General features: G+C 33.3%; 6 protein-coding genes and 1 long non-coding RNA gene across 10 annotated transcripts; 3 read left to right on the top strand and 4 right to left on the bottom strand.

Annotated features, from left to right (window-relative positions):
- Window positions 1–7: 7 nt before the first annotated feature.
- Window positions 8–1,438, bottom strand: LOC124446968. Its single transcript, XR_006948568.1, has 3 exons — window positions 545–1,438; window positions 216–375; window positions 8–101 (listed from the first exon to the last, which is right to left on the bottom strand). It is a non-coding gene; the product is annotated as an uncharacterized LOC124446968 (long non-coding RNA).
- A 13-nt stretch (window positions 1,439–1,451) lies between these two features.
- LOC124446967 (cytochrome c oxidase assembly factor 5-like) lies at window positions 1,452–2,482 on the top strand. The gene is made up of 3 exons (XM_046997863.1): window positions 1,452–1,634; window positions 1,899–2,000; window positions 2,158–2,482. The coding sequence occupies exons 1-3, from the start codon at window positions 1,542–1,544 to the stop codon at window positions 2,197–2,199; spliced, it is 237 nt and encodes a 78-aa protein (XP_046853819.1). The 5' UTR covers window positions 1,452–1,541; the 3' UTR covers window positions 2,200–2,482.
- A 1,047-nt stretch (window positions 2,483–3,529) lies between these two features.
- On the top strand, window positions 3,530–4,610 carry LOC124445528. The gene has a single exon (XM_046996255.1). It carries the CDS (start codon window positions 3,802–3,804, stop codon window positions 4,447–4,449), a length of 648 nt encoding a protein of 215 aa, XP_046852211.1. The 5' UTR covers window positions 3,530–3,801; the 3' UTR covers window positions 4,450–4,610.
- Window positions 4,611–5,017: 407 nt separating this feature from the next.
- Window positions 5,018–8,172, bottom strand: LOC124445527. Of its 3 annotated transcripts, none has more exons than XM_046996253.1 (4): window positions 8,073–8,172; window positions 5,842–5,934; window positions 5,522–5,684; window positions 5,018–5,444 (listed from the first exon to the last, which is right to left on the bottom strand). In XM_046996253.1, exons 1-4 carry the CDS (start codon window positions 8,082–8,084, stop codon window positions 5,206–5,208), a joined length of 507 nt encoding a protein of 168 aa, XP_046852209.1. In that variant the 5' UTR covers window positions 8,085–8,172; the 3' UTR covers window positions 5,018–5,205. The 3 variants fall into 3 exon arrangements, with proteins under 3 accessions (XP_046852209.1, XP_046852208.1, XP_046852210.1); XM_046996252.1 differs by lacking the exon at window positions 8,073–8,172 and adding an exon at window positions 6,423–6,795; XM_046996254.1 differs by lacking the exon at window positions 5,842–5,934 and having other exon boundaries at window positions 8,073–8,167.
- Window positions 7,123–9,464, top strand: LOC124445526. The gene is made up of 2 exons (XM_046996251.1): window positions 7,123–7,367; window positions 8,401–9,464. Exons 1-2 carry the CDS (start codon window positions 7,165–7,167, stop codon window positions 9,122–9,124), a joined length of 927 nt encoding a protein of 308 aa, XP_046852207.1. The 5' UTR covers window positions 7,123–7,164; the 3' UTR covers window positions 9,125–9,464.
- A 233-nt stretch (window positions 9,465–9,697) lies between these two features.
- On the bottom strand, window positions 9,698–11,777 carry LOC124445530. 2 transcript variants are annotated; one of them, XM_046996256.1, is made up of 3 exons: window positions 11,583–11,777; window positions 11,125–11,311; window positions 9,698–10,268 (listed from the first exon to the last, which is right to left on the bottom strand). In XM_046996256.1, the coding sequence occupies exons 2-3, from the start codon at window positions 11,255–11,257 to the stop codon at window positions 9,994–9,996; spliced, it is 408 nt and encodes a 135-aa protein (XP_046852212.1). In that variant the 5' UTR covers window positions 11,258–11,311; window positions 11,583–11,777; the 3' UTR covers window positions 9,698–9,993. The 2 variants fall into 2 exon arrangements, with proteins under 2 accessions (XP_046852212.1, XP_046852213.1); XM_046996257.1 differs by having other exon boundaries at window positions 11,125–11,310; window positions 11,673–11,737.
- LOC124445525 (inverted formin-2-like) lies at window positions 11,610–18,663 on the bottom strand. The gene is given in 16 exon segments (XM_046996250.1): window positions 11,610–11,978; window positions 11,980–12,045; window positions 12,348–12,512; window positions 12,605–12,725; window positions 13,144–13,214; window positions 13,358–13,465; window positions 13,631–13,701; window positions 13,773–13,959; window positions 14,117–14,219; window positions 14,602–14,663; window positions 14,802–15,977; window positions 16,054–16,186; window positions 16,269–16,302; window positions 16,429–16,588; window positions 16,740–16,855; window positions 18,057–18,663. Coding segments are annotated over 16 exon segments (3,150 nt in total). The 5' UTR covers window positions 18,448–18,663; the 3' UTR covers window positions 11,610–11,792.
- Window positions 18,664–19,555: the final 892 nt, after the last annotated feature.

Here is a 19,555-nt window from a genome sequence, read left to right as displayed (position 1 = left end):
TAAAATACAAACCTCAAAATATTTAGATCCTTTTATTTGAATTGTGTGACAGTCAGTTAAAACATAATCATCTAATTGCTCTTGACTGTCTTTTATAAAATCTAAAAGCCAGACAAACAAAGTTAAAATATACGGTTCAATAGCTTGTCGGCAGTGCAAATGAAAATGAAACAGTGATGATTTCCTTCTTACATAAAAAATTTATATCTCGTTACCATTGAATAGAAGAACTTGAGAAGTTCCTTTACATACAAAGTCATCAATCAACATTGAGGGTAATCCTTGGTATGTTGTAAAAACTTCAGAATTTAACCAATCAATCACACAAATCTCATCTTCTTCATGGCAAAACAGAAAAAGTTTTCCCTGAGAGTTCTATAACAAAAAGAATAAAAAATTTACACCTTTCCCCTAAAAATACTGCATAATGTAAATTTGATTGTTGATATTCCAAAACAAAGAAAATGCAGGAACACCAAGTGCACAAAAATGAAGAGCAAAAAATTTTAAATTTGTTGGGACATGTTTGCAAACTTCACATTACCTCAAAAGTTTGTATACTTTGACAGCATGAGAATGGAATTGCTACATGTTTACTGTACTTTCCATCAATAAATTCTACTATTTGCTTGTGTGTGGTAGCAACAAGTACTTTAAAAGAACAATTTGGAAGATTTACTTGATCAAAACTTATAATTGCAACACAAGTGATAATAGAAACATAGAGATATGGGATTAGTTTATCATTCCTGGATACCCAAGCCTGTCCCTCATTATCAACTGTTAAAAATAATCCAACATAGTCCCTTTCTGATTTTTCATGACAATCATTCCATTTCGAGCACAGTTAGTGTCCCACCATAATATTTCAGAGGTTGAAGAGGTTTCATGTTTGTAACACAAGTCGATTGAAAACTTTGAAATATTTTCAGCTGATGATTCAAAATTCAGTGAATAATACTTCTCTGTTTTAAAGAAAAATATCTGCTGTTCAACGATCCAAACCATTTGTGGTCCATTTTCAATGGTGAATGGTACATTTGAAATTTTAATTTCCTCTCCCAAAATTTTTGGTATTGCAAAGTTATGCCTTAAGCACCATTTAAAATTCAAGTCACAGGAGAAAAAATAACAACAAAAGTCACTCTCTACAACCAGGTAAGGCAGATATATACCACAGGCGTCATCATGTACAATCTTGCATCCTAGACAAGTAAAGACGTCTTTTTGCTTACTATTATTCAACAATTCAAGAGTTTGTTCAGTCCTTCTGATTATAGAAAAGCTTTCTGAACTCTGTTTATACTGGTATTCTGAGCAATAAATGGACAGTTGTTCTTTTATTTCGACGCGAATAACCAAAATAGACGAATTGAACGACAAAATTTTATTCCTCATGCCCAAGACAAGAAAGGTTTATAATTGTCGGACGAAACTCGGGCATGTTCGGATATTTACGGCAGTTCCATCCAACATGGTTCCAACGTTTAGAAGAAAATAAAAATGTGTTTTTTAAAATCTAAAGAAAAAAAGTTTTGAAAATGGAGTTGGACGATGAAATTAAGAAAGAAGCCTGCAGTGGTTTAAGAAAAGAACTCAAAGATTGTTTAATGTCCAGCGAATGTGTTATAAAGGTTTAATCACTCTTTATTTGACTTACTGACCCTATGTCTTACTGTCTTACAATGACAGAGTAAGGATAGGTGTTTTTAGTTAGGTAGGGTGAGAAGCCACCGCCTGCTGTATGTTTGATATCAACTGTATTAAGTGTGTTGTAAATGGTAGCACAATCTTGCATAAGACTGGAAAATTAATATCCACTTTTTATCAAATGCACATGAATTTCAAATGAGCAGAAGTTTTGACTCAAACGTTATTTTTTTAACGAAATTCAACAGTATGGTCACACTCCTAAGAATTGTCTTTCTAATGAAGCGCCAGGGGTGACAAATGAATGTAGATTAACACAGCAAGCATTTTTTGAATGCAAGCGATCATTGGTGAGTTCTGATGTTCCCTTCTTGATAAATAATTTTAAGTTTAATATTGTAGATATCCAAACTTCTTTGAAGCATCCTTTATTATTCAATCATCTTTCCCTTCTCTTTGAAGAAACACCAATATTATTGATAAAATTTTATGTTCTTCCATTTTTAGCTGGATTTCAGGAATCGCTTCAGGGGAAGGAAAGGATACTAAATTTTGTGAACAAAAACGGTTCTCACAGTCACAGAATTTTACACAATTAACTGCACAATTTATGCAGTTACTAGACAGCGTGATTATCCACGAAAATTCACATAATTATTATTACTGGCATATTCTACCCAATCATTTAGTCCTGCTATGTAAAATTAAATTTTTCTGTGCTAATTCACTTTAAAAGCAATAGATTTCTAAAGAAATTACCAACATCATAATGTTCTGAAATTTACGTTGCAGGATTAAAATTTTATGGGTAGCTAATAGCTACAATACTGAATCGCCTACCCTTTTTGTCTGAATCGCTACAATACTGAATCGCCTACCCTTTTTGTCTGAATCGCCTCATTGGACCGAACATGAAAACATAGATAATGTTTTAATGCTGCTAATAAATAATGAGGTCAGGGACGTGAGAAAAAATTCATATCTTAGTTTTACTGCTGTGTTACAAAGGCAAATTTGTTAATCTTAGCTCAGCTGGAGGTTTTGCAGACTGGACCCTGAAAGCTGAAGACTTGTCATCAATCCGATTCGTTAAAATATTGGAAAAAAGTCGTCGAGTGTAGAATTTATTGGATGATTTTCTAACTATTAAAATCTCAACTGAAAGACAATATTTTCAATTATATATTTGTTTTGAAAAACAAACGATAATCATAGAGCAAGCTAAAGGACAGAGTACCATGAATTAACACATTGAAATCATCACTTTCTTCCTGATCCTCCGCTGTTTTACATTTAATTTCAATAAATTCCATTTTGTGTGATAATGATTTCTATAGACTGTAGTGTGTATAGTGTCACTTTTTTTTGAGGAGAGGGGAAGGGATACCAGGTCAGTGGAGAATACCCTGTACTTTAGATGTGATCATATGAAAGAAATATCAGATGTTTCATCCAAATAGCCTAGCGAAAGATGAGCACATTGATAATAAATTTATCTTTATCATAAAATAAATATTATTTGATAAGGAAATTGAATGTTTAATTGTTGCTGTGTGTACGAAAACAGCTGTGTTGCGCTGTTAAAATATGTATATTTTGCATTTAAATATTCATAAAAAATCTCATTTTACTAATCGTTTTGCTGCAAATTCTTAAATTAAATTTATGTCATTTGCATATTCGCTCAAAACGACGAACAGCAGAAATCCGTATTAGTTACTTGTATATATTTTGAAAGTGTTCAACTGAAGCTATGTTATATTCTCGTCCGTCAGTTTGTCATCTCTTTTGATAACAACGAAACAATTTAATTTTTTTTGACCAATGGAAAACATTATTTTCGAGTGGAAAGAATGCTTCCTCAAAATAACCTCATTAGAGTTTTTCAGTATTCTTTCTCATTGATTTAAATATCGGCTATAACTATTGTCTCAACGCGCTCTTGAAACACCATTAACACTTGAAATGTAAACTTTACTGCAGCTGAACAAAACTATGACCTATTTACAATCTTTTTATTCTCAGTTGTTCTCAGAGGATGGAAGACCTCCTGTAGATAGTTTCAATTAAAACTCGTGGCTTAAACGTGCTTTATTCAAAATAGCGTTTGTTCTTGCAAATCATCTTTGATAGCTGCAGTTTTTTTCGAAAATGGGAAACGTGAAATGTGAGAGAAATGATGAAATAGATTCACTTCTTCACTTTACCTCACTTGCAAGTGGTTTCATTCATTCCGTACTTAAGAAACCTTTAAAATCCAAGCGAAAAGTAAACCACCGTAAATTTTTGCAGAAACAAATGGGTAAAAATTCCATTTATAGAAACATCTTTATACACAACCAGGAAGAAAATAAAGAAGTGAAAAGCGACAAAGTTTTTGAATATGAAGATTCAACTGATTCAGTGAAAGAGAGACAGGTTGAACAATCTTTGAGGCAACTTTTTAATCCTAATATATGGATGACCACTCCAAAATGCAAAGAACAACATTACACTTACTCATTACGTCTTCGAAAGTTTCCTGAATCATTTTGGAAAGAACCGATGGAGTACTGTAATCAAGAGCTAACTGCGCAATGCCAAGACGTGTTTGATTTACTGGGAGTAGAATTTGATGAATTCCTGGAAAAATTACAAGAAAACTCAGACTCTACTTCTACATCCTCTGGAGAATGTCTGTCCGATTTGTCATCGTTTTCGCCGATTACAGTGCAACAATCAGGCAAATCAATTATGTGCAATTCTGAACATGAAAATCTTTGGAATCTTCACAAAGACATTGCGAATTTTACACAGTGAGAATAATTATTGAACACTAAGATGAACTTAAATCATACCAAAGAATGAAAATTAAAAGTACAAGCCATAAGTTGTTTTACTAAGAAAAGTAATTTAGTTTAGATAGTAGATGAATTGCAGTGGGAGTGAAAAAATGAAGTATAAGCGTTGGTGTTACAGGAGTTGGTTCGCACGATCTTAATTGCCATTTACACACGCTTTGCCAGTTCACCTGGCTATTCATATTTGATAAGCTATTTAAGGCACGTTTAATTATTTTTATCAAGAAATCAACATTAACATACACTACGACAAATGATAAAATGCAATTACTGCAAATGCGTAACAATACATATTCCCAACATCTGCTATTACCCCCAATCAAAACATATTGTTTGTGTGTCATTTTTAAAATTTGCCGAATATACATATTTTAAAATCGCGTTATACAAAAGTATTGACTCCCACATTGAATTGAACAAAACTATGGATGGTTCTCAACGTTTTTATACACAGGAAGACGAAAGTAGGTATGAATTTATAGTGATGCATGACATGGATCGAGCAAGGAAATTAACACACTCAAATATACAATCAAAACTAGCGATTAACAATCTATTGCATAAAACCAAGTGCTTCTTTTGTATAAGCTTACATATATCTTAAAACAAGGATAAATAGCTAGCACAAGGTTGCACTATAAGGAGGCAAATTACATGTATACAGCACATATGTATTTTTATGTTTATCAATGGATTTTTATGACTCCGCATCAAATCATTCTGGTTGATTTGAGTTGGCTTCAGATACATTTGTTAAGAGCTGTGATGATGTATCATGTTGATATGAAGCATCATACTTGCTTGAAACCAAATCACAAGAAAAATTATTTTGAGTCCAAGGAGTATTGTAGCAGTTGGCTATTGAAAAATCTGTTGATGAGTCAATTACTTGAATGATTTCATTGGAAGACATGACATCACTTTCTGTTTTCAAGCCAAAACTTGATTTCTCATCTGCAAAACACAGAAAATTTGCATGATAAATGGGCAAATTATAAATTAATGTGATCATATGCATAAACATATCAAACCTTCAATGTTTGATTGTGATTTGCACAACATTGATTTATCTGATTTCTTTAAATCCACTGAAGATTTTTGACTTTCCACATCTGGTTTATTGCTTCGTGATAACATCTTTTCACGCTGATATTTTTTTAGCAATTGTACAACAGAAGGTGCTTCAAATAACTCCTACAAAATAAAAAAAATTCAAAAACTCTTTAATAACTTTTCAGCTACAGTAAGCTGCACCCCACAAAAAAACATTTTATTATGAAACATTAATATTAACATAACTAAACTAAGCCCCACAATAGAGGAATAATATCACAATCATTTATTTCATCACCATTTGTTTTTCAGCAAGAACATCTTGCAACATATTTGAATACTTTTGCTCCAACAAATACTTATCATCTATAACTACTTCTTGAGAATGCATCTAATAAAGCAAAACAGAAAGTTAACCTTCTGGTTGAATATAGATGGAATCAACACTAAAAACCATTTGCTTGCAATGAAAGGTGTGTTTGTGTGAATGAGTGGAGAGGGGGTGAAATCTAAATGAAACAGCTACATATATTGGTTTTATGAGGATATTTAGTATATGTACAGTTGTGAGTATAGTCATCAATATTTTTAACATTTAATTGAATGAAATGTTATATCAGTGGGCACAGAAATTATTGAGTTCAAGGACAGGGCCATATGTGCATAAAAGGTAATGACTAGAGGCAATTCTCATTTTAAATGAGAATCTAATACAAATGACGATTACCAAATTAAATATGAAACAGATATTTATAGAAAATTTCGAGAACAAATCCTAATCGTCGACATAAACTGAGCAGGACAAAGCAATGGTCTAGTTGAAGAACACTATGAATGAAAAATTGAATAGAGCTGCGCGCCGCGTTAATGAACTCATACATTTAAATTTTCCTTGGCATTTCTTTTCTTCTTTTTGTAGTTTTGTTTGTACGTTTTGTTTCGATGTTTACGGCACAATAGTACTTTGGAACCAACACTGATTTCACTACAACCATCGACTTTACAATGCTTTAAGGGAGTGGTGTGTTTTTCGGCCATAGCACAACCACTGAGTACAACGAGAAAAATTAACTTCGTGTTCGACCGTTACCTCGTGTTTAACATAATAACACATGCCATTAATGCTGGCCACGTGTTTCCAAAGTGTTTGCATTTGTAGAATATGAAAGAGTGCTTGAGACGTGTGACGAGTTACGACATAGGGAGGGACAAGTGTGAAATGTTAACCTTATTATGTATGGGAAACCTATCGGAAAACCCCTCTACTAAGCCATAATATTACAAAAGCATTATTACGTAAAGTCGTAAATACGCATTTGAATATCATAATTATGTTGGTGAGAAGAGTGTAAGAACAAAATAATGGTCTGTGTGGTCATCATAGCTCATAAAATAACTTTATTTCGTTGTAATTGTACAAGCACAGCAAGCCAACATTGATTTTGTTCTCAATTTGTAGTATAATTTTATCAATAAAATAAATTTCCCAAATATCGAAAAAATGACGTAATGAACTAATTCAAACTTTACATGTACGCGAATATCTTCCGGTGTAGCGGTTCATTATAAGAATAGAAACATGTGACAAAATGTTGTTAGTAGACGACTTATCCTGTGCTTAATGGTTAACCACTGTGTAAATTGTACGATGGATGTTTCTTTCAAAGTTTTATTTATAATATCATTCTCTGTCAATGTGTGCATTATGATGAGCATACTGTTACCACGATTACTGGGTATTCTAATGAAGTTGCTTTTCAACTCTCGACTTTATGGTCGTTACAACGTAACTGAACAAGAACACCCCGCTTTTTACAGACGATTGTAAGTATACAGGTTAAAATTTGCTTATATTTTGAGGATTGTTAAAGAAATCGAGCAATGAAAAAGCTCGATTTTTATTTCTAAGTTTTCAATCATATTGGTAAGAACATTATTTTTTTAAAAAGTTTGAAAATTATTAACTTAATCATGTTAAAAGATACTATTTTGTCTTAGCTTTTTTAAGAGAATTTACTTCACAATTGAAACTCGAAACTACATTTGCATTTGCGTTCGTTGTGTTCCGCAGTACGTTTTCCTTTTACAATTTCATCCTATTTAGAAAAATGGTACAGGGTCGTTCAATAAACCTGAAATTTAGACATGAGAAATTTCTTTCGCGTTGAATACAATCAGTCATATGACAAATTAAAACAATAAAAATTTCGTTTTGGAATGACTGTTCACTGTTGTATCTGAAACACGTCTGAGAGGGAAGTTTATTCGTGGGAAGTTGAAACATGATTAACTTTGACTTCGTATTAAGAACATCCGCTCAAAGTCAATGTATGTCAACACCTTCTCAACAGAGTTAACACTATCGAAGTTTTACAAAATGAGAATTTTGCGATTGTGAAATAAACATTATTAATGAACAGATTGACAATAGTTGTCTTAACGCTTAACATATGGCCTGAGTTTTCCGCGTTGTCAAAAGGAAGTCGACTTAAACAAATGTTTCTTTATTATGTTCGTACACATAGATACCTGTGGCTGCATTGTTGTATTGAACAAAATTAAGACACTTGAAGTTCTTCGCTAGCCAGCAATTGACAATTAAGGTTAACTCTCGCTACCGGAAACTGTTTGAAGATTATAGACAGAAAATGAATTGTTTACTTATAAAAATTTCTTATCTCGATCAGCACGACATCATATGGAAATAATGAACAAATTGATTTGATTTGATCTTCCTTACACGTGACAAACACAACTATTTGGAAAAATACAAACTGTGAATAACTTAGGCTCGCAACGACTTAAGTCTGCTTCTGAAAATGGATGATTTTTGACAATGCTTTTCTCTTTTTTTTAGAATTTTCGACATATTGATAAACACTTTTTCCTTATTTGCTGGAATTATTTTACTATTTACTAGTAATGTACTGCAAGATCCACTTTTGCACACAAATGAAACTTTGAAGATAATAGTGTCATCTTCTCTTGGTTGGCAACTTTTTAAAATTCTACAAAATATCTTTGATCCAGATAAAACTGCAAAGCACTCCAACATTTCCAACGTTCTCCGTTTGGTGACTGTTTTCACAAATGCTTCAACTTTAACATATGAACAAAATACACTTTTATCAATGTTGGGGCTTGTTGTTGAGCCACATACAATATTTCTCAGAATAGAGAAACTTTGTAGGATCCTTAAACTACGCGAATCCAGTTCAATGTACTTTGCTTTCACTGTGGCTTCTTTTTTAACTGCGGTACTATTACGTGCAATTTTCCCACTGGCAATGATCGTTGTGGCATCCAAATTTCATCTGAATGAAATCATGTACATGGATTATATACCTCTGGCTATATTCTTTCTTTCATTGGTATTTTTTACGGCAGCCAATGCTTGGTTGATTAAAATATCCTATGGAATCAGTCGAAGGTCGTACTTGAAAAGACTATGGCTGAAAAGCAATAAATGTTTATTTGCAACAGAAACGGCAATTCCTGATTTCATTCACAATAATTTGTGGACAGGAAAAGGTAAATCTTGCTGTATGGTCGCCATTAATCCAAATCACGACTCACAATGAGAAAAATTTCATAGAGATAACGTGTTTTCAAGTACTCCGAAAAAACACAAAAAGGCAAAGTTTGCTCGTGAGATAGATAGACGTGGATTTTATAATATGTTCTTATAATGAAAACGCTTATCGCCTTTTTATGAAAATTTGCGATTTAAAAATTAGGTATTATGAAATGAGTATGAAATGAGTAAAAATCATAACACGCATGTCTGTAAATGCGTTCATTGTTGTTTTTCTAAACAAAAAACATTACTTGACTTTCTAAGGCTGTAATCAGGCAACGAAATTTAATTGTTGATTATACTGTAAATAGTTTAAATCGTTAATATATGCAGTTTTGTGCTAATGCAAGATGTTCATGCTTTTGTGATTCTTCCCAACAGTGCAACAACTTAAAAAAAAGACCTTTGAAAGATGTTTAAAGGTTTCGGGGAAACAGTTCTCTTTTGACAACTTTACCATTTGGTGCAGTGCATGCAAGAAACTGCAAAGCTTTGACAACAATGAAATTTGGTTGAACTGCATGAAATAAATTAGCAAAAATGTATAGACTAACTGCACACACATCACACATACGAGTTCATAACTAAAATAACTATATAATTGATCTCCAACAATAAATCCAACTACTAATAATGTTTTGTTATGTAAGATGTAGTTCTTCCATATAGAAAATAAAGTTAACAACGCTATTTCCAGAAGACATAACTCATAATTTTCGAGGCTTCTTTGATTTGCACAATTCTTTAGTTGAAAGGCATCTCGTTGGCAATGAATCTAAACTTTAAACAAACCAGGATGTCCCATTATTTGCATTACGATACGTACGCTGTCCATCAATACAAGACTGATATTGACTTCGATGAACATAGAAATTACTTTCGTTTTCTGAAGAGTTTTTTTGATATTGTTCGACGAATGCTTTTCTTTTTACTTTTCGATCCATTATCTTTGTTTTCATCATTGACGGTCTTTTCTTTCATCTTTTTGTCATGATTATGCCTTTTTCCTTTTCCAACCGCAGGTTTCGTTTCTTTTTCATTCTCATTTAATAATTCAATTTGATCGAAATCGACAGGTTTTTCTTTCTCCTTACGATGTTTGGAAATATTATCTTGTTGTTCGGTATTTTCGTTCTCGATATTGTTTTCTACAAGTATAAAATCATGAGTGTTAGCCATTATACGCAGAGGCAACTTTACTATTTGATTGGCAACTTTACTAGATGTTCGATAAAACGTTAAGATAAAAACATGTTATTTTCTTCAAAACCAACTACTCTTAAATGACAAGACATTTAAATTGTGGTTTAAATTTTTTAAGGACGAGCAAGTTATGAGATTATTGTCGTGTAGGAAAGATTAATCATCAAATTTTAGGGTTGCAAGCAATCTCTAGGAAGTTACTGAACAAAAGCATTCGCCCAAGTCAGCTGAAGTCCGCAATATCATTTGATAAAGTATTCTTTCATATCAGACCTTCAATATGGCTAACGTGAAAAACACCAATGATGATGAGTCACGACACAAAGTTAGCTACAGAAAAAATGAGAACCTTGTTGCTGAATAAAAATTGCCCACAAGAGAGTTCTTTGAAAGTTTCCTACTTTCGAACATTTACCATCATTTTGTGGGAAGTCTGTGTATAAATTACTTACATCTTGTTTAGGAGATTAATACAAGAAACAAAAAAGGCACCAATGTACAGCTCTACATTATTGTCTGCATGTGGTTATGATTTATTTATATGAATGTGAACAGATGTGTTGCTTGTTAAAATTGAGAATGTCTTATTTATGAATTCAAGAATCCTTGTCTAGGCTATTGTTTTTTTATTCTGACGTCAGTGTACTTTAAAACTGTATACACGAACTGACTGCGAAGAATTGATAACTAGGAAGGCAGCAAATGAATGCAGTTCTTCATGTTTTTCTGAATACAATCATTAGTTGTTACAACAATGAATGACGTTTCTAAATGTTATTAGTTACACTTATGTTTGCTCACCTTTTCCTGAACTTGTTTCAGCCATGACATGCGCGCTAGCTTTTCCCTTCTTGTCTTGTAAAGTAGAATATTCCTCGCCAAGAAGTTCACTGGTTTGTTTTTCCTTATCTTTTGTGTAGTTGTTTCGCCCCATGCCCCGTAGCTTTATTCCCTTATCTTTGTGTATTTATTTCCTTGCTCCCATGCCTAGCTTTTATTTTATCTTTGTGTAGTTATTTCCTTGTTCCATCCCCTTTTTTTTATCTTTTGTAGTTATTTCCTCGTCCCATCCCCATTCCCTTATCTTTTATTTCCTCTCCATGTCTGCTTTATTTCCTTATCTTTTGATTATTTCCATGTCCTTTTTATTTTATCTTTATTTCCTTGTTCCATGCCCATAGCTTTATTTCCTTATCTTTTGATGATTTTGTTCCATGCCCATTTTATTTCCTTATCTTTTGATATTCCTTGTCCCATGTCCCTAGCTTTTATTTCCTTATCTTTTGTATTTATTTGTCTCATGCCTAGCTTTTATTTCCTTATCTTTTTTTATTTCCTTGCTCCCATGCCCGCTAGCTTTTATTTCCTTTTCTTTTGTGAAAGGATTCCTCCACAGTCTATGGCTGGTCTTTCTTCTAAAGCCTGTATCGCTTTTCCTTTCTAGTGTGGAATCATTTTCCATAATGACTTCATTTTTGTATGTCCTTCTTTTGTTCTGCTAATTTTTGAACTTGACAAGGAGCATTTGTTGGTGATACAGAGTGTTTTCTTAGTTTAAACCCTTGTCTTATTTCTTTTAACAAATTATCAATAATACATTCTTCTTCCTGTACAGGTGGCTTTGGTTTTCCTTTTATTTTATTTCCTCCATTTTTTCAGCTTCTTTCTTTTTCTTTCTCGTTCTGCTTGTTTTGCTTCTTGTTTACGACGAATTTCGTTTTCCTTATCAAGAAAAAAGACAATAGTGAGATGTCAAAAACCACAAATAAAAATGTGCCGACTGTATAATAACGTAAGATCTATTCATAATTCCTATCTTTTATTTGGTCTAAGATACTCCACATTTTCTCCGACGCTAATGTTATAACAAAATGACTTTATGTTGAAACATGATAGGTGGGAAATGTTCCGATGACCCTTTTACGCTAAAGTAACCAAAATATTTTTTCATACAAAATTTAAAAGCAAAACAAAAAAAATTTAACATCAAAAACCTTTTCCAAATTGTAGACATTATGCTTTACCTCCTTTGCTTTGTCAAGATGATTACAAAATGTTTTAAAAACGTTCAGAAGATCTTCAAGTTTGAACCTTGATTCATCTTCACAAAAATATTCTGCCAATTCATGTCTTAAATCGTTCAATTTTTTCAATTTTTCATCAATTTTTTCAATTTCTTTAAAGGCATCCTTAATTAAAAAAGAATGAAAATGATAACTTGCTTCTCCTAAAACTTTCTCACTCTTACGAAAGTTTAATTGAAAAAAGAAAACTATTTTACCTTAATAAACGAGTCTAACTGTTTTTTCACATCATCATCTCCTTTCTCCATTGATTTTTGCAACGAATTAATATTCTTTCGTAATGTAGATAATTCACCCGAGAGATTATCAAGATTTAACCTGAAATTGATGAAAGTTTTTACAATTCTGTTACATCAGGTGCCATTCTAAGGATCTCAATTTTCCAAAATGGGTAATTCTATTTAAAAAATGGGTAGTTCTAAAACCTAAATTAAAGTTTTGGACTTTACAGAAAGTATGCACGTAGAATTACCTAAACATGAAAATGACACCCCCTGTAAACAGGACCTGGACACCCCTTGAAGAAGGACGTCAGATTCAGGCATGGGAAGTTCTAAATTTTTCTAAGGATGGCCCTTGTGTCACATAAATAAAGTTGCACATTTTATTGATGGCAAATGAATTTGTTGTACAAAAAAAAAAGAAGCAGAGTTATTTTCATTTAAGCAGATGAAACAGTTATTAATTAGTCAAAGCCTTCTGCCTTCGTCAAGCTCCACTTTAAACAAATACTTACTTTGAGGCATCATTCAAATACTTCATATTATCTGAAAACGATAAAACTCTTGAACGTTTCTCTTCTGCTACCTATAAAAAGAAGGACAACGACACTCACTAATATGAAACAATTTAAAGAAGCAATCTATTGCTTGTATAAGAATGAAATCTTTAGTGAAAAACTTGGAGAGTTACCAGTTAAAACACAGTGTAAATTAAAACAGATGAATTACCTCAACAAGGAAATGCATCAAATTCATCCGTGGTTTGTTCGCCTTAGTGTCCACAAGTTTTGTCAGTGAATCAATCTTGAATCCAATAGCATTCCCAGCTCGTCTTCCCTGAGTAATAATAATAAATATGTAAATGAACAATTTCACTGAAAAAACTTTTCTAATTCTACGGTGAATACATATAGCAGACAATCAACAGTAATCCCACTCGTCAAATGAATCGTCCTTTTTAACACAATCTTCAGCAGTTACAAGTTCATGTCATGTATTTACCGAATTCAAGAAGTTTCCAATCGTCAAGATAAGATGAAGTATTTCGGGTAAAACGTCGTTCTTCAAAATATCTAAACGTCGAGAAATCTAAATTATAAAAAACGCATTAAGCTTGATCACGGCAATGGTAAATATTACCTACCTTCAGTAGCTTGAAGTAAAATATCAATTTTTTCATTCAACATATCCACAGTCGATTTAAATTCTTCTTTGGCAATCATTCCTTCTAACCGAAGTTTATAATGACGTACGACAATCAAAGCAAGAAGAAATTTCTCCGCATTTCCTAATTTTTCCTTATCACCTTTGAACTCCTTGAGCATAGCAACCTGAAAAAATATTAATAAAATCAATGTAGCATTGATGATACCATTGAACAATAAAATGGTTTGGATAATTTCATAAATGGAAGCAGGGAAAAAGACGAAAAAATTTTAACAAAAACACCGTATTATAAATTTCTACGATCACATGCAAAGTACATACAGTAGTTGTATCAGGTAAAATCTTAAGAAATCCCTTTAGAGCATCAGGATCAAATGCTTTGCTATCCCCATTCTTTATGCTTTCAATGATTTTATCGATTGGTCTGAAACAAAATAAATTTTCCATATTCAACGTATTTCATGTACATTAAAAACACTTTATTAAAAATAAACTATGTATGGTACAGTTAGAAATTATGTACGGCACAATTAAACAAAATGTTTGCTACAATTAGAAAGTATGTATTGTACAATTAGAAGCAATGTATTGTACAATTAGAAAGTATGTATTGTACAATTAGAAAGTATGTATTGTATAATTAGAAGCAATGTATGATACAATTAGAAACTACTTACGCTTCATTATTTTTTTGTTATTATTCAAAATTGCGTTAGTGTTGAAAATCACAAACGAAGCTTGGTTCTGTTTTTAATTATTATTCACGGAAAATTTCGTTATTTCCAAAACTTTCATGAATCAAATACCTTTTAAATTGTTTGAGAAATATATTTATGTTCAAGCTCTGTTTCGGATCAAGAAGACTTATCTAAAAATGAAACACGTAAAAAATTGTAAACAATAAGTGAAATATTTCTTAGACGAGGACCATAATAACATAGAAAAGATAAATTTGAACAGGATGAGATGAAAAGTCTCGCTTCTTGTAAACACAATATAAACTTACCACTTTTGGTTCTTTTTTCGCTTCTTCTTTTTTAACAGGAGCAGTTTTTGTTTTTTGACTGAATAATTCTTCGCTTAGCTCAAATTTGGCTTGTATTGGGGCAATCTTTCCAACTCTAATCCAGATGTTCTTGTAGTTTTTATTTACTAGCATTGGTGGTATTTTTGCCCATTGTAATGTACGCATTTTGGCTTTAGGTTGCACTAATGGTGCTGTACTTGATGTGGTAGACGAATTAAAAGCTCCAGGAGTACCAAACATTACAGTAGGAACAGGTGGTACCCCAGGTGCTCCAGGAATAGGAGGAAGTGGAACTCCTTTTGCTCCAGGTAATGGTGGTGGAGGTGGAACACCACCTGCTCCTGGTAATGGTGGTGGAGGTGGAACACCACCTGCTCCTGGTAATGGTGGTGGAGGTGGAACACCACCTGCTCCAGGTAATGGTGGTGGAGGTGGAACACCACCTACTCCAGGTAATGGTGGTGGAGGTGGAACACCACCTGCTCCTGGTAATGGTGGTGGAGGTGGAACACCACCTACTCCAGGTAATGGTGGTGGAGGTGGAACACCACCTGCTCCTGGTAATGGTGGTGGAGGTGGAACACCACCTGCTCCAGGTAATGGTGGTGGAGGAGGAACACCACCTGCTCCAGGCAATGGTGGTGGAGGTGGAACACCACCTGCTCCAGGCAATGGTGGTGGAGATGGGATGGTTCCAGTTTTCGTTGATGAGTGAGAGGAGTTTTCTGGGTTGTTTGAAAGTGGTTCCGAAGCATCATGCATCCCTGAATGCGAAGATGAAGATGGCACAACAGGCATGGAAGAAATAGATAATGAAGTCTGTGTGACAACATCATGTTTTTCAGGAACACCTGAAGAATTATTTTCTGATGGATTATTTGTCAATTTTAGTTTAAGATCCGTTGACGTATACTTGTCTTTCGTCAATGGTTTTTCTTGAATGGAAGATTTCTTTACTGAAACTTGAATATTTGATATTAGATCTTCATTGATTCTTATGTTATTCAAATTTCGAACATCGTCCATAAGTGAAATCTTTGTGATAAAATTTTCAATTATCAACCACTTTTGATCTGTTTCCTTACACTCATGATCTAGTGTTAATAGCGATTGAAGAATGTTCAAAAAATTCATTGCGTAAGGTTTTGAGGATATCTAGAAACAAAAGAGACGTAACATTTTATAAATAAAACATTTTGAAAATGTTTCAAGGTCAATATTTATACAGAACCTTTTGAAATAATGCTTGAAAGACGTCGTTATGACTGTTTAAATTTACTCCAGTGTTAAGATCATCTTCATCGTTTAGACGCTGCTCTTCAAACACATCAATCTGCACAAGTAAATCTTCGTCTTCTTCGTTTCTATAAAACACAAATCAACAGTCTGAGGGTGAAAATTTTGTTCAGTACAATTACAGCACAGTCGTTTCGCTGTGATACTCACTTAAGCTCATTGAGATGTTCCAATAATCCAATACCTGAAAACAAAACCAAAACAGAAGAGTTCATTTCTTTATTTTTATATTGTTAAATGAAAAAAGAGGACGAATTGTCATTGAGACTGAATATAAAACAAGAGTGATGTTCATGCCGGTTAAACTTACCTATAAATTCGTTTCTTACTTTCACTCGTTGCTGAAAGTTATCCGTCGATAAAATAATGGCATTAACGAAGGCAACACATGAACTGATATAGGGCATAATTTCTAAATGTTTTAATTCATTGACAACGACACTGAAGCGATAGCGTTGACCTTTCACAGACTACATAAGAGAAATAATGAAAATGTTTACGTAAAGAATCAACGAATAATGGAAGAAATAGAAATAACTATCGTAAGATTTTGCAGGATGTCATTCGTGAACATCACGCAAAAACTTTTTTAAGGCTACAGAGTAAATGTGAAATATTTACACGATAGTTTTCAAGTGCATCAAGTGCAAGCTCGTATCCTCTTGAACAATATAAACATAACGCTGACAGCAATTCAACCACTTGTTTCTTCACCATGGTGTTCTCAGTGGAAAGAACTAAAAATAGCGTAGAAATAAAAATAAACACGCTAATCAACTATAACTAATGTGAATTTTTTTTGTATCAACATCACGAAATTTTGTCAATGGTACATCTCGTTTGGGGAATCGTTGCTTGCATTTCATAATTATCATCCAACGTACGTACATTAGGGTGATTAGGGTGATTTGCAATATTTTCGAGCAAAAAAAGGCAGATTTAGAACTTCATTCACTTAATCCAAATAATGCTAAATTTCGAAAATCTTATTGTTTTGATCATTTCAAAACGTAAGAGAATAGTGCGATATGAAACAACCATGGCAAGGATACAATTTTCATGCAGGGCGCGGTGTAGGTAAAATGAACATCTAATTTAACTTCAAACATCTGGATTAACTTTCAACCTTCATAAAATCATAGGGAATTGGTGATCATTACAATTTCCTTAGTTTTAACATCGTCTTTTCCCGGAAGTCACGAACTTTCTCATTTTGGATTCCGGGGAGTGCTGGGGTCAACCGTCAGCACAAGGGGTCATGTGATCATGTGCAATGTCAAGTGACTCAGTCATGTTGTGAAATACGGATTATCAAGCTCACCTAAGTCACCATTGCGTGCAATATGAAAATTGTAAAATTGTATACATCACCAGTCTATAATCTACCGAGGTTTTAACATTTTGCCCGTATGAAAGTTGGCTTTATACCACACACACACATCAATATGGTTTGCATTTCAATATGTATTTAAATTCCTGCACAGCACAAAAGTAAACATGACATAATTTGTAAAATTCATACATACAAACAAAGTATCATAAATGATTTCTATTTCACTGGTTTATTATGATTTGGAAAACCATCAAAATAAATGCAGTAATATCTATAGGCTATAGGCTTCCACTGTGCTCCTATTTACAAGTTGTCGCTCGATTGTTTCTTTGGCAAGCTAATGATAAAGAATTGTATGCGGCCTAGTAAACAGTATATATCTTGCTTCTGCATTCACCAACTATCGACCCATTAACACCAAAGTTTGAACGCTAATTTCGCGAAAAAATCCTTGGCAAGTCTGTTCGTGATATGCGTGAAATAAATCAACGATTTATTATTTTATAATAAAATATAAACCAGATGGGCAGAAACAGTTTATGCTTCAATCAAACTAATTGAATGACATTCAAACATTTAACAACGTGACCTTAGACTACAAATACCTGTTGTGAGCTCCCTAGTAAAGTTTTCACTTTGAATCATGTAGTCGAGTCCAGCTTTTGAGTTCATTACTGCTTTAATACATTGCACCGCTTCCAGCTGAATGAAAGCGTCGACAAAACTACAAATAGTTTTGTCGCTAAGCCTTTCCAAAGACAGAAATAAAGCCTCTAGTCCCCCGAGATTTAAGAACTCTTGAAGCCAATCCGCACTTGCTTTCTTTATTCTTGATTTAATTCCAGAGTAATTTTGAACTGTTGGTTTCGTTATAAGACGTATACATAACTCAGGCTCAGCCGCCGCTAGGGATTCTGTGTCTACCTTGTTGGCTTCTTCAGACTTGCTATTGACAGCTTTCTTTTTTAAACTTGCCCAAATCTTTTTTGTACTCATATTGTTTACAATATACTGTCTACGTTTGAACTCCGAACTACAAAATAAAATAGTTTTAAAATTGCCAACCTGTCTTATGACAATGACACAATATACCTTCAAGTGTCTTTGTGGAATAAGTGTGTACAGAATACATGTCTATAAATATCACCCACTCAAATGGAATTTCCGCCAATTGACACGACAGTACACGTTTTGTCGCAGGACCGACTATACTATACCATTTCAATGTTATTTTGCAAAACATTTTCAAATTATTTACATATTCAAGCTTTTAAAATATAAATCACAAAGAATTATCAATGTTTATCGACCGATTCCTGGATTAAAACGTATCAATAGCCAATATTATCACTGGGTCGATTGTTATTCATTGTGAAAGTTCTTAGAAAGGACAAAGCAGACAATTCATAATCAAAATAATTGGGTCAGTGGTGTCAAACATATACCTTATATTTGATTGATCATTGTATCAAAAATGCTGAAACGACAATCTGGGATCTACTATGGTGGTAGAGCATGTGCGGAGCCTAATTTCGTGGAAATTCAAGTGATGATAAGAAATTAATTTGGTAAAAACCTAATTTGGTATTAGGACCAATGAGCCAATTAACGACTTATTTAGCACGTATGTGTTCAGAGTATCATTCGCCTTAGGAATGTCATAAGTTCATTATAGAAAGATTGCGGTTTGTATTTAACACACCTAGGACGTTAATTTGGCATGAGAAAATGACGAGTGTTTAGCACGTACGTGTTTAGTGTATCATTCTTTGGAAGGCTGGTTGTCTTATGGAAACCTTTCATATTTTTACATGTTATACCCTTACCTATATTCTTATATATGCTCTTACTTAGTTCACTGTACGCTTTACACATATCCTAACCCCTTACGTTTTCCCTTATCCAAGCACGCACCTTTTACCCTTGCCTTAACTCATAGAGTCAACATAGTGAGCTAAATAAACATAGACAACCATGGGAGAACAGGAGAATATTTTTGTGGGTGCAGTTTATAATTACCTGCGGATGTTAATGATTAATATTGCTATTCATGATGGTCATATCTTACAATAGAATAGATTCAGAGGCAGAAGGGCAGCACAAA

This window comes from Xenia sp. Carnegie-2017, unplaced genomic scaffold (assembly GCF_021976095.1).
Source record: "Xenia sp. Carnegie-2017 unplaced genomic scaffold, XeniaSp_v1 HiC_scaffold_22, whole genome shotgun sequence".
NCBI lineage: Eukaryota > Metazoa > Cnidaria > Anthozoa > Malacalcyonacea > Xeniidae > Xenia > Xenia sp. Carnegie-2017.
Note: the sequence above shows the minus strand (reverse complement) of the source record. Positions and strands in the feature narration are given on the sequence as shown.